The sequence below is a fragment of the Dromaius novaehollandiae genome, chromosome 1 (genome assembly GCF_036370855.1).
Source record: "Dromaius novaehollandiae isolate bDroNov1 chromosome 1, bDroNov1.hap1, whole genome shotgun sequence".
Classification (NCBI taxonomy): Eukaryota; Metazoa; Chordata; class Aves; order Casuariiformes; family Dromaiidae; genus Dromaius; species Dromaius novaehollandiae.
The window spans coordinates 8428418-8442352 of NC_088098.1; the positions used below are offsets into that span (position 1 = coordinate 8428418).

At 37.6% G+C, this 13935-nt stretch overlaps 1 protein-coding gene across 8 annotated transcripts in view; it reads right to left on the bottom strand.

Moving 5' to 3' along the window:
• CD36 (CD36 molecule (CD36 blood group)) overlaps nucleotides 1-13935 on the bottom strand; it is a 39153-nt gene that overhangs the window by 16413 nt on the left and 8805 nt on the right. For 3 of the 8 annotated variants that reach the window (XM_026095044.2, XM_026095041.2, XM_026095045.2), the window contains exons 2-3: nucleotides 8595-8827; nucleotides 106-266 (exon numbers count right to left, since the gene is read on the bottom strand). In XM_026095044.2, coding sequence (XP_025950829.1) covers nucleotides 106-266; nucleotides 8595-8714 — 281 coding nt within the window. In that variant the 5' untranslated portion in view covers nucleotides 8715-8827. Of the gene's footprint in view, nucleotides 1-105; nucleotides 267-8594; nucleotides 8828-13130; nucleotides 13290-13935 lie in introns of those variants that run through there. The other 5 variants (XM_026095043.2, XM_064505071.1, XM_026095047.2 and 2 more) reach the window with 3 other exon arrangements.

Genomic DNA, 13935 nt, shown 5'->3' on the forward strand with positions numbered 1-13935 from the left:
TAATACTCTGAACTTTCACGAGCAAATTCTAATTCATCAGAACCTTCTCTGGCCTTAACAAGACTTCTGATATGACATCTCATATATCCAGGGTGCTTTGCTTACCTGTATGTGTAAGGTCCTCTTTGTTCAAGCTTTGGACGTGCTCCATAGTCTAATACTTCTGATGGATTTTGCACATGAAAGATCCAAAATTGCCTGTAAACTGAACTTCCTGGCACAACCCAATTTTCAAAAGCAATGGTACCATTTTCAATGACAGCTTCCTACAAGGACAAAATTTACAAAGATTAAAAAAACTAGTTAGCCACAGAAAAATGAGTGACAGGCTGCATTTACTTTCCAGACGATTGTAGAAGGTTTCAAAAAAAAAAAAACAGAAAAAAAAGCTATTTTATCATCAGATGAGGCATAAAGCATACACTTTTGGCCAACAATTGAATGCAGCCTGACATTCCTGAAGAGCGAGAGCAAAAATGAGTCCCTAGAATAAGCGACCACAAATATGACATAATTGCAATTGCAACCTGTAGCAAAGCTTTCCTGTTGACATGACTGGACATTGCCATAGTTCCCAAATACTTGCCAAATCCACTGAATATTTGTAAAAGGAAAACTTTTAAATGATTGAATATTTTTTCCAACAGTTTTTCAAATCTCATTTTCATACATTTGCTAACGCCCCAGGAGACAAAAGGAGTGCTACCTCTGAGCATTACTCTTGCAGTAAGCCATTTTGCATGTGGAGAAGACAAAGAGTGTTCTCGTAGGACTATTTTTTTGTCAGAAAATTCTTGTCACCAAAAGTGAGACTATGAAATCTCACTTTCCATTAAGAATGTTTCCCAGCTCCAGGAAACGACACCAAAATGTGGACATAAGGACAAAACAGGACATCAAGAGCCACTCTAGAGTAACCAACTACTTTATGCTTATGGTACATGGACAAAATATGGTAGGTGCATCTACAGTTCTTTGGACTGTGGAATCCTTTGGACAGTGAAAGGAGGAGTTTGAAGATACGCTTTCTATATTGCAGGGGGGATGCCTGCTCTGCCTGGTCTGCACCAGGCCTCTTTCTCTGTGACTTTCACAGAGGCCTGGGATAATGTAGATTTTCCCCTTGTTGGTAAAAATTTAGAAAAGTTTTTGCAATAAGAAGAAAAGTCCAAGTTGCCTAAATCCAAAGTATAAAATTCTTTTTAATAGTATGGTGTAGTATTAATTAGTTAATTTCCACAGCTCACAGAGTAGCAGAAAACAAAATGCTGGAATCCCTCCACCGAGTTCTGAAGAAGGAAAAGACATTTTAAATTACCATTTATCTGTTATTCTTTCCACCATAATTTTATGCCACTAGATTTGTTTAGCAAGGGCCATCAAAAAAAAGAATACCACTAATTAAGGACCGCTACAGTTAGAAGTGAATGCTGTGTCTTGGACAACCCCTCACATAGACAGGGGTTTGTCAGAGTAAAGCCTGTTTGCATGGTGGATTTGTAAATGTCCTGGTGGTGTAAAACACGAAGCTTGCTGTCACAATATCTGCTGTAATTCTTGTGCATTTGTGTGAGAGGGAAAGGAAACTTGGCAGCAGCAAATGTTGTTATCAGCTTGCACTGAGACCCTACTATAGCTAAAATTCATTTTGGCCTTGTTTTGCAAACCTCGGGAGGCCAAGGACTCTGACACAGCTGCAATCCAGACAGCAGGGCATTTTTGGAGGTGGGGGAGGCCATCTCCTTGGTCATGTATTTCCATAATTTCTTCATAGGTGAAAACATAAATGCTTTCATGATTCACGTTTGTTTTCAGTTTTCAGAGAGAATTGCTCAAAGAATCTGAGAAATGCATGTTGATATAAAAGAAATGAGCAACTTAGTCTGATTAGAATCTGGCTGTAGTCTGTGCTCATGAGGATTCAGGGATGGAGCCACATGTGAGTTATTGCTTCTGCTTAACCAGAATGGAGAGGATTCATGGCAGCCGTATGGCGAAGAGGACACAGCACTAAGCTCTCTAGAAATCAACAGCATATAGGCACAGGAGTGAACAGAGAAATAAGTTTTAAAGAAGCAGTGTTACTTGCTTCTTAAAAATACTGAAGTTTTCCCCTCTGTCCACGACTCCCCACACACTTATGACACCTATGCTAAGCATTATAATAGCACATAATTATATGCTAACTCCCATGCTGATGCACAGAGTTTGCTCAGAGTGACCCAGCTGCAGGCCCCCCTTCCCATCCTTCAGAAACAAGGAAATAACACGCTATCTGCCTCTGGGTACTTTGAAAAATGTTTCTTCTGCAGTTATATCTCACGACCTTGAGCTGACTTGGAAGAATCTAAGGGATATGCTTCCTCATAGCTTTCTCCATGCAGGTGATTTTATTTTGTCAGAAGGGTAAGTCTTTGTCTCTCATCCCATCTTTGCTATTGCAGGGAAAGCTGAGGAAGAGTGTACAGTGATTTATACCAGCTTTTTACTACAATGCGGACAGCTTTCCATATAAATGGAGACTGTAGGCTAAGTCAAGATTCTTTTCATGTATTTTCTTCACTGCACTTCACTGTGCAGTACTATGTACTTTCCTTACTCAATCTAGAACAAATTTATTGTCCTCAGTCCCTGAACAGGTGGGGCAGCTGTCCTGTACTTTTCATGCGAGAATAGCAACCGTGTCTGAATCATGCCCTGGGAAATCCCAGCAGGGAAGAATGACTCTGAGCATTGTGAGAAGCCGTCCCAGGGATCTGCCCACATGGGGCTGCCAGGTCAGAGGGAGCGAAGATATGAATTTGCAGCCCGCCATTTACTCTGCACCGATGGCCCCACAGCCACTCTCAGGGGGAGCTTGCACAGGACAGCGGATCCGACCTAGCCCCTTGGCCAAAAGGGGGAAGCCAGCTTGCACAGCCTCCCGTCACCCGACCCGTGCGCCTCCCCCTGCCTTTGTGCCAGCTGTGATTCCTCAGGGAGCTGGTTCTGGTTGCAAAACAAGAACATTACTTCCTTTTTTTTGCTGGATTGGCTTTCTGCCAATGAGTTGCTCAGCTCACTGGCGTCAGTAGGGGAAGGGTCAGATGAACACCAGAGCTGACACAAGCAAAGTAAGAGGAGAAAAAAGCGAGGGGAGGAAGGGAGTAAGCCCATCGTTTTCAGTGGTTTTCAGCCATTATTCTTATCAATTTACTCCTCCCACAAAGAAGATGTGTATGAGTCTCTGTCATACACTTAGAGAGTACAAATGGTGCGTTAAAGTAGAAGAAGATCTAGAGTTCTGTCCTTATTCATGTTCTCGTTTAATAATACTAATTTCCTCATATGAGCAAGCCCTTGGCTTTTGTCTGGATGATCACTGGTGAGGCCAGCCCTAAATAGTGTCTCTCTCTACAACTGGTCATGCCGATATTCCCCTAGTAAAACTGCCAGGCTTTGCTTCCACTGATTTTATGAAGGGAAGGGTAATCACTACTGATGTGCAGCTGATAACCCGAAACCACTCCCTAGTCAACTTACTTCAGCTTCTGTGATTTCTAATACCCTACGCAATGGTTAACTGCTGGTGGCGAAAGTAACTATACGACATGTCATTGCAACACAGCCAAGTTCATCTCATGACCTGACTGTGCAAGAGTCTGAGTGAAACCAATGGGAACTTTATCCGCTTTTGTTTCTGAAACAATCTTTTCCCATTTTTGATGGGTCAACTGGCAATATGTAAATTCAAGAAACGCTGAGGCAGTCAGCAATAGAAGCTTGCTGTATTTCAGTGCTTTACAGTAAATTCAGTCATCATGATTTCTGAGGAAGAAATACAGAATATAATAGAAAGTTTCTGTTTTGACAAAGGATCTGGCCAGATTGATTAGAGATGACATTTTCTGCGAATTCAGAGATGTTGTGTCTCGAATACTTCAGGTGGCAAGAAGACTGCTACTAGTTTATATGTTATATGTGCTGTGCTGCAGACAGCAGTCTGAGAAAACAAACATTACAACTGTATAAAACTGAATTAGTTGAGTTCCAGGGAAGCAAGTAATCTTGTTCTTCCATTTTACAGCCTAAAGTAGGAATAGCCATTTATTACTTTTGAAGGGTGATGATGATTCTCCTGTGTACTAACCTTCCTATTCAGGCATTGTTGGAGCAAAACTTTTAGTCCTTTTTCTGTCTTTGAACATAAAAAATTACGGAAACCAATGAAGTTTATTATCAATAATGCTGGAATATGTGTGATTAGATCCTTTATTTTCTGCTAAGAGACAGCAATTGCTTTAGCTTCGCTGGTTTAGATAAAGAAGCTGCATCTGACTTTCACAGACACAACAGTAAATTAGAATTATTTCTATTGCAGCAAGTAGCTGAGGAGAAAGAATCTGAATAACAAATATGTAGTGAGACAGATGACTAAACATAATAATAGATAAAATTGATAGCTTTATGGCTAAAATTAGCAAAGACTAACTCTGAGGATTCTACAGAAAGATTTCAGTGTTGAGGTATTGTGGCAAAATATATACCAGGCTGTATTATCAATTTATCAGGAATTTAATATATTGAGTAACATTCTGTGGCTTCTATTGACCTTCTGAGTCCACGTTCTAAGATAGACAGCAAAAGCTCTCATAGAAGTGGTGATAATTTTTCTGGCAAATGAATCAGCTAACAACAAGTTTGCATGATTAAACCTTGCTGGAAAAAGAAACAGATGAGCTGAAAAAATAAGATCTACCATAACTGAAACAATGGGAATTTTCCTGAGGTAATAATACTGTCTTTAGAGAAGGAAAGGCAAAAAGTAGTAATAGAGCCATGCAAAACATCTCCTTTCAACAATTTCAGATGGAAACTTTCTGATTTTCTCTTTTGAATTGACTTTTCCTCTTGATTTTTTTTATTGCTGCATGATAATAGACATGATAGTATGTAAAACAAATGTATAGAGTCAGTTAAAAATGTACATGAAAGCGTGAAATTTTCAAGCTTCATTCTAACTGCAACACTGACAATTTTCTAAACCACTAAGTCTTTCACAGAAAGACAACTCTGCCCTCTGGATAGCTGCACGGTTTGCGGAAGCTAGGATTTTTCTTCTGTAGTACTGAAGTGGAAGGCACCTTTTAAGGGGGAAATCTCCCTGCCCTGAATAGTACCCGCACTGAAATAGCTCAGCACTAATCTTGTCCAGTGGATCCCAGCCAAGATACTGCTACTAGCGGTGTCATTTTGAGCATGCTCTATAAGTGACAGATTCTTTAAACAGTCTCTAAAAAGATTTAAAAATATATAATGCTTAAATTCTTTAAAACCCCCTGCTGGAGGCAGGAGTGGAAACAGCTTAACCAGATAAAGTCTGAGATGTAGGTGTAGCAATCTCGGATTAGAAAACATAGCAATGACTTACTCCTGTGTTGAGGTATAGATGTATGTTAGTAAACTGGAACATATGAACAGGTGACAGTTTAGTATTACATGTTACATGGACTTTGTTTTAAAGAAGGGTGGGAAACATTACCTGTCTGCTAGGAGGTAACAGATTCTTGGGTCAAATTTCTAGGAACACCTGAGTTTGCATATGCTTTGCAGATACTTTCTCTTTGCTGCAAGACCAAGCAGCCTTGCAGGAAGGTATGTTGTGCGCTGTTTATCCAGGCTAATTTCTCAGTGACTGCAAGAAAGATTAAATGGGGCCTCTAGGGTTTGGCCCACCAAAGGGATGTGTACTTGAGCACCAGCAGTGCTCAGTCTCCTGCTGCTAGTAGAAGATTGCAAAAATTATTGATGGTATTGTTTTTTGAAACTAAAGCTGTTCCAATTTATTGGGAAATACCAGCAAATTCAATGGAACGTACTTGAGAATAAACTAATGATTATGTGATTTGAATAAATCTTTGTAAGAAATTAACCTATGATAATTTGACTTATAATAGGATGAAGTGTCCTAAATCTACGCAGCTAGAAGAAAAGTTTTCAACATTTGTTTCTCTGATCCAGCAATAACATTTTATAACAAAATTCATTGCCTCTAGAAGTGTAAACCCGGTCTTACTGCACTGTTGTTAACTTCTGCAAACAGGAATTTACTTTGGGATAGTTTAGGTAGAGGAACAGCTGGGGCTCTCTTTTCAGGTTTTAGAAGGTGCAGAGTTTAAACAGATGATTTTGCTTGCAAAGGCGATGTCTTAAACAGTTTTTCACTAAAAAGCATATTTTTTCATCCCAATGATGGGTGAAACACAGACTTCCTGAATTTTATCATGAGGAAATGTGTATGTGGTGTGTGAAGAATGATAAATAGTTCATGAGGACCCAAGTTCAGGCTTTACCCCATATCAGTCAAAATGAAAATGCAAATGTATATGGGCCATATCTGAAGGAACATCTTAATCATTAGGTTTTCTCCCTTTCTGAGAGTCTCTATTCTTGGCAAATTCTGAGTAAGATTTTCATTGAAACTGGTCTGCTTCTACCAAACTTTTCTTTTAAAAAAATGACATTTCCAAAAGGGGAAAAGTTTCGGAAAAAAAGTATTTTCTCTACTCATCAGACATTTTCTCTGCAATCAGCTACATATTTATCTTAAAGATAACCCTCGTGAATGACAAATACTTGTTTTTCTTTCTAGCCCTTCGATCAACACAGGTATATCAGAATTAGTTGGATTTAAGTCCTTCTTGTGCATCAGCTGAACGGATCAAATATTTCAGCTGGTTGTTCCTTCGCATATCTTTTCTGAAAAAGAATTATCTGAGTCTCATGGTCTCACTGAATAATCACTACGATACACAGAAAAGAAATAACCCAATCTGACTTGTAGTTAAGAAAAAAATATATCCTTTTACTTAAATAAATAAAATCTCTACAAATTTACTCTTGCATGATTCATGTGAATACCCCTATAAATTCTCTTTTTTTATATACATCAAAAAAGCTGCCTCGAAATTCGTATAAGCATCTGAAACATGATCACAATGAAGAAAATTGTGGAGAGGTAGAGGACAAAATTAGTCTGCCTAAAACTTTACTACTTAGAACTCATGCAGCTATATTTCAATATGTAGACATTTGCAAAGTATGCTGTGTAAGAGGCTCATTATCGTAAGTAAACAGACGAACATGTAACATTACCAATACATATTATTTACTGTGAAAATTCTGAAAGCATAAAAGAACACTCTGGATTTATTCAAAATACATACTTAATGTAAGGAGATCCACGTCTTTTACATTAAGTGCTTTTTAAAAAAAAAACTCCAATTTCCTTAACGTGTCAATAAATTACAATTATTTGCAAAAACAGACACTATGTCTTTTTGCAAAATGTTTGAAGATAGGTGAGACTTATTATCTAGTGAGACATTTCTGTGCTTAATTTAATTATTTTTGTTTTTTATCTGAATATGAATATTTCATGAAAAATAGGAAGGATGCTAAGAACAGGAACATTCCTATGGATTGACTTTTTCGCTGCATTTGCTGCTTTGTCAAAATCAAAATATTATGTAGAAATTGTTTGTTTCAATTCTTTTCAAAGTGATACTAAAATCTAGGCAGGGCTTCAGCAGACAGTTTAGTGTTTCCTGACAGTTCATGTATCCAGCTATTCATCCGGCTTTAAAAGCTGACGAGTTAAGGGTGGTCTGCCAAAAAAACCTCCAAGTTTTTCAAGGTCTTCAGCTCCACAATAGCTCATTAGGAGGACTAACCCTCAGCCAAAGGCCTCAAGATTTCTAAATTTTTAACTGTAGGGGAGCCCACCATGCAGGCTGCGACTGTGACCACAAGGAGACCCAACATCTCCATGGTGGATGCCCCAGGGCTTCCACTGTCTTTCACTCCAGATTACCCCATGGTTTAGGCCCTCAGTTATACACTCCTTTTCACTGAGGATTTGAAAAAAAATAACTATTTATTTTTAATTAAAGACAAAATGACATTTCAAAGAGATGAAATACTCTAAAATCAAAAGAAACTCTTTCTGCAAGTTCTACAATGCTCTGCTTCAATTATTCTTCACAGCCTTTGAATCAAGCAGATGCATACGATCAAATCCTGTGGTGCACTTTGGCGTTGAATTATATAGTCACTGAACATGAGCTGAATGCATGTAACTGTAGGATTAGATTCTGCATCAGAAGTTAGAGAGGGTATTTGCAGGAAGTAAATTTAAGTGCATGAAGTAAGTCCCAAAATAAGAAAAAATGCAGAGAAATGAGCAGATCATCATGATAAAAAAGAAACTAATAAGAATCACAATAATAATTAAAATCAAAAATGATCGCTTTCAAATTACATTAATGAAAACTCAGCTTTAAAACAATATTTTGGCTTCTCCTCATGTGAAGCATGAAAGAGAGCAGGCAACTATGCATAATAACATAATTAATATAATTTTTAAAAATGTTTTGCTGTGGCCTGATTCACAGGGAATAAAAGCTGCCAGGACTAATTTGGGATTGTGTGCATTCCAAAGATCAGGGACTTAAAGAAAAAAAAAGAGAGAGAAACAGAAACTTAGCAAAATATTCAGAAATGATGACTATTCAGTAACCGCAAATCATTAGAATGAAAATAGCAATAACTTGTACCTTTTTTATTGCTTTGCCTATCATGTTATCTCCAACTGGTATCAGAATTCCTCCAAAGATAGCCAGCACTGCACCAATGATGGCCCCAGTGAGGAGACCACAATTTCTGTTACAGCCCATTCCTCTCCTTTGTCAGGATGCAGATAGTGTAAAAATATCCGTGCTGTAAGCCTTGAAGTTTTTTCCTCACTTCTGGATCCCAGTACACCAACCAGTCTTCCTGAGAGAAGCTGCTAATATAAGGAGAGAGTGAACAAAAATCACATTCCAAAGCTCAAAGTACCAAGTGCGTAACGTGAAGCAGATAAGAAGATAACATGTCAAAAACAGTCCCATTTATTAGAAAGGCAGTGCAAAAAAAAAAAAAAAAAAGAGAGAGAGAGAGAGAGAGAGAGAGAGAGAGAGAGAGAGAAGCTGTATGGACATTTGGTAAGGTAGTCACTTACTATATATACATGTGTGTTCTTTGTTTTTGGCTCCATTGCATTAGGGCAAACTGACCCAATTCATTCAACACTCTTCCTGAGGCAAACACCTTCTTAAAAATCTTTCTGTGCCAAAGAAGGAGGTTATAGCCCTCAACTTTTATCATAGTCTACAATGCCAGTGGCTCCCACTTCAGGCAAAATCAGCAGTTTACAGTAATAGTCTGGACTGCCCTGGTTGCTTCTGCGTCATACCACCAAGGGACTTCTCCTAGAAACTCCTCCATCAGCACCTTGGTGGGAACAGCAGTCTCTATTGAGAGGCAACTACGAGAAACCTGTACTTCTGCTTTGCTGGATCTAGAAGATATTTGTCAGCCTACAGTGTACTACTGAAGGAATAAAACATTTCAGCAACTTCATGGCAAAGGCATGACTGGATTTTACTTGTAGGAACTGAATTGTTGCTCTCTGCCACCCATCCCACCACTTAGTTTCATCAATCCCAAATGCTTCAGAGAAAGTCAGACTTCTTAAAGTGGGTTTAGATTCTGACCTTCTGAAGGAATGACACTTTATATTTTGGGACAGAAAAAAAATAAATTGGCAGTCATTCACTGGAATACAGCAATTGCTGGTAATATGGGCTAACATATCTTAAGATCTGGCTTCTATTAAAAGATGTTATCAAGAGAATCAGAATGATACCACTGCTGACAGATATGGTGAGACATATGGTCCAAGTGATATTTTGTCCTATTTGTTACCGGTTTGAGACAACTGAGGCAAAGAGCTGGCTAATTTTTAATTTACACTTGCTCAGAAATTCATCATGCCTACCGAAATTTCCAGTTTCTTATTTGCCTTAGACCTCCAGCTAACAGAAATCAGCTGCTTTCTATTTTAGGTGTCAATGGTCCGTAGTCCTTTTTATTGTTAACAATTTCTGTTCATTAACATATTGTGATCATCTCTGAACCACTTTCAAAGCAGGCATTAGTTGCAGAGTTAATTAAGCTTTCAAGGCCAAACACAGAGCGCCAAAGAAAACAGGAAGCTGCAGCAGAACAGGTCAATCTGAATTGCTAGTTTGTTGGTGAGATTTAAAGACCAAAAAAAGTTCTTGGATTTAAAACTGGACAGCAAAACAAGTGTAGGAAAAGCCATGTGTTTTATTTTTGTAAATGCCATTTGCAGTTATGAGGTTCTTTTTTTAAAAAAAAAAAAAGACACACATGGACACATATAAAGTGCCATAGTCAGCAGGCTAACTGCTCTTGTGCAAGTTCAAATTCACAAAAATTATATCACGTCCATACTTGAGCTCAGACTGCTTCTTTTACCTGCACTGGAAAACCATCTTTTGCCTAGTCTTGGACTAACAGCAGTTTGGGTGCCTTGATATTAATGACTATTTCTGTACGTTCAAGTCTGGTTGGTATTTTCATCGTTTCTCCTTGGAAACTTGCAAGTACAAGTAGAATGACTAAAATACTACTTCTCCTTGCACTCGTAGAAAAATACATTCCCCATAAAGTCATCCAGTCCATCTACCTGCCAAAAGGTGATTTTGTGTGGTTCCTAAATCAAAACTGCACTTCAATCCTATTACCTGCACATACAAGAAACCAAGAAAGAAACCAGATTTAGCTAAAGTTTTACCCATACTTTCCTGACTTTATTATAACCAAAGTCATGCCCAGCTGTTTCAGTGCCCGTCTCTGTTGGGAGGACTAGCCTACAGCATTTCCCAAGGTTTTTTTATGAACATACCCTGGGTAACCTTTTCTTACCTGACCAAGAACTATTTTTGATGAGGAAAATCTGTGAAGAGGTTACTGCATCCTGGTTTCCAGCCTTGGCAAAACAGTGTGATTGGCCAGGGCTGGACTGAGAAGCGGCTCTTTGGACAGAGAAGAGCCTCTTTGCAGCTGTAAACTTGGCTTCTCCACTTGAGCAATAGCACCTCATTTGAACTTCTGGCTTATTAGTCGCTCTCCCCTTGACCAGATCTGTTACCAGGTACCTTCACACTGAACCGCAATAGTAACTGATCAAAGAGGTAACATTAGGAAAAAAAACAAGGTGCATTTTCCAAACTTCTCATGCAACTTATTGCTCTTTTCAAAGAGAAAACTGAAAAGTGACTTGACTGAATGATAAAAATTCTAAGTTATGAAAGGCTCTTTAATGTATTGGATGAATATGTAACATGGCTAATGGCAAAATTTCAAAGCAAACTCAGGCTGGAAATTCAAATTAGATCTGAAGAGTTTTTAAGTGGCAGTCACTGGGACAAACTCTCCTATCTTTGCAGATGTGTTCAGATCAGCATGTTTACTTTGACAAATGCATAGTGAGTGTAACAGTGCTGTGCAACTCTCTCTCTAAGCGACCAGAGGATTTTAAAATCTGGCTGCTGTTACATACTGGAGCAAATCTAAGGAGGGGTAGGAATTCTCAATGAAAGGAAATTCTGGGTAGTACAAATTTGGGGTTGATTTTTTTCCCAGTGTGACCTTTTTCAAACTGAAACATAAACAGAAAAATCTATTTATTCTTGAAGATTTTTTTAAAGCATGGAAATACACATTTCAAAATTGAAAACGGAAATTATTTTTTCCATGATTGTTTAAACAGGGCTTTTAAGTATTGTCAGACTATATTTCTTGGCTTAGGTACTGAAGCTTTCAAATTCAACATAGATACACATTCCAATATTTCCATTTAAGTTTCTACAAGCTGTTCCAATGGATTTTTGTGTTAGGCAGATTAGATGTCACTCATGATCACTAGCAATAAACAGCTAGAAACAAATTTGTTGCTAATAACTCGTGCCTATTCCAACCTTTTATTAATTGTAAAATATTCACCCCTCTCCCACCGAACACAATGCAATAACAGTCTAGACAGTCTAGGTCTGTTTATGCAATTCAAATTATCCGTTACACAACAGCAATGAAAAGCACTGTCTCACAAGATAACATTCGATTGTACATAGCAGTCAATAAGCTACACTTATGTATTACAACTGAATCTCAAATGTGAAGATTAAAATATTAATTACTAGTAAGGATGTAGCTGCATCTGGGAATTCATATTCAAGCAATAATTATTTATACTAGGAAGAATAGAATGTACTATAACAAAATAAAATATAATATATGAGACTGTGACATCATTTAAATTTAGACTTGTCCACAGTATTAATAACAATATTCATCCCATTCTAGATTGTTGAGTATATACTTAAAAAAAAATTTTTAAGTGCTTGTTAGAATTTTAACAGTCTGTTCAAATCTCTGAAAAGACATAAATGCAATTTATAAACAACAGAATAGGAGGAAAGATGCAAAATATTATTAAACTTTTCTTCCCTAATTAACTTACATTTTTGTACATGTCAATTTAAATCAAGCCCTTACAAAAAATAATAGTATCTGCATTTCCTTGATGATTTCTCCAGCTCTAATAATCATTTTTAAACACCTTTTGTCAGTTTAGTTCTGACAGAGAATCTCGTTTGCTGTCCCAAAGGAGAGAAAACTAAATGGGGAAGAAGCAGTGTGTATAGTTAAAACTAAAATGGATTTTGAAAATTCCCATTAGAATTTAAGCTACAAAATATAGTGTTTGTTAAAACATACTGTCAGTTTCTCCAAGGTTAGAAGGTGGGATTAAAAATCATGAAATTATTAAGAGAGACATTTTCAGTGAAGAGGGTCTTCTTTTTTCTAATATTTGATGTACTTCAGAATTATAGATTCAAGCTTTTTATCTGCAACGGTAAAGGCTATCACTTTAAAAAGATGCCTTTCTTACAAATTCACATGCTTCCAGGAACTGTAGTTTCAAGAACATTAAATATCAAACGACAGAGTGCAACTGGGAAGGCCAGCAACAGTGCACGCAGAATGCCATTACTAACAGAGTAGAGAAGCATTTCACTAATACATATACAATATAACTGTTTTGAAAACAGAGCTTTGCAAAATCCTGTCATTTTATTTTATATTACAAATAAATACTTTCAAGATTTTTCCACCAATGGAATTTAAAAGTATTTTGGAGGAAAATCCTCTCATTTTAAATGTTGTATCATATGACTCACCTTGAATAAGGGCAACTGACTTTTCAGCTCACTGTACAAGTACTTAACACATGACTTGCATCAAGTTACAAGAAGACAAGCAGCTAATCTCCCCACCAAGCACATATCCTCTCCACTCTGAGGGAGGCACTTATATATTGCAAGAGACGTCAGTTCTCCGTTTATCTTTTTGGCGGAAGAAAAAGTTAAGTTGTATTAGTGCTTGGGGCGGGGAGGGTTCTATTTTTACAGTCTGACTAAAAGCCACTACCTACATCTCGTGGTAATATACTTCGCAGCTGCAGTCTTTGTCCAGTTTTGGTCCAAGTGAGTCAAAGGTCGAGGAGACAAAAGGGTAACTCGCTAATTTGGTTCCTTTGGTTCCATTTCCTCTCCAATATCCATTTGCTTTAAAACTGTTCAGACTGGCAAGTTCTGACTAGCCAGTTCCTAACAGCTCCTTTAAAACAGAGAACATTTAAAAATATTCTTTGACACATAGCATGCCCTGCTATATAAATAATGCCTTACCACTGCAGACATTGTCTGTCAAAACACACTTTAATCATTGTGATAGTGGCTTTTCAAGTAATAAAAATCAGGAAATGTCAGAATATTTTTTTAAAGATATTTTTTCCACAAATTGGATTACATTTCCTCATGAAGTGCTCTTCCTTGTTTTCTGCAAGTTCAGTGAACTTAGTTCCGTGTGCTTCTTTCTCTTAATGTAGCTAAAGGTCAGTTAGTTTTACACTAACGCTTATGTTGACCTCAACACAGTGTCTACTAATAACTGACAATGATTAGTTAGGTGAATTTTTGCAGA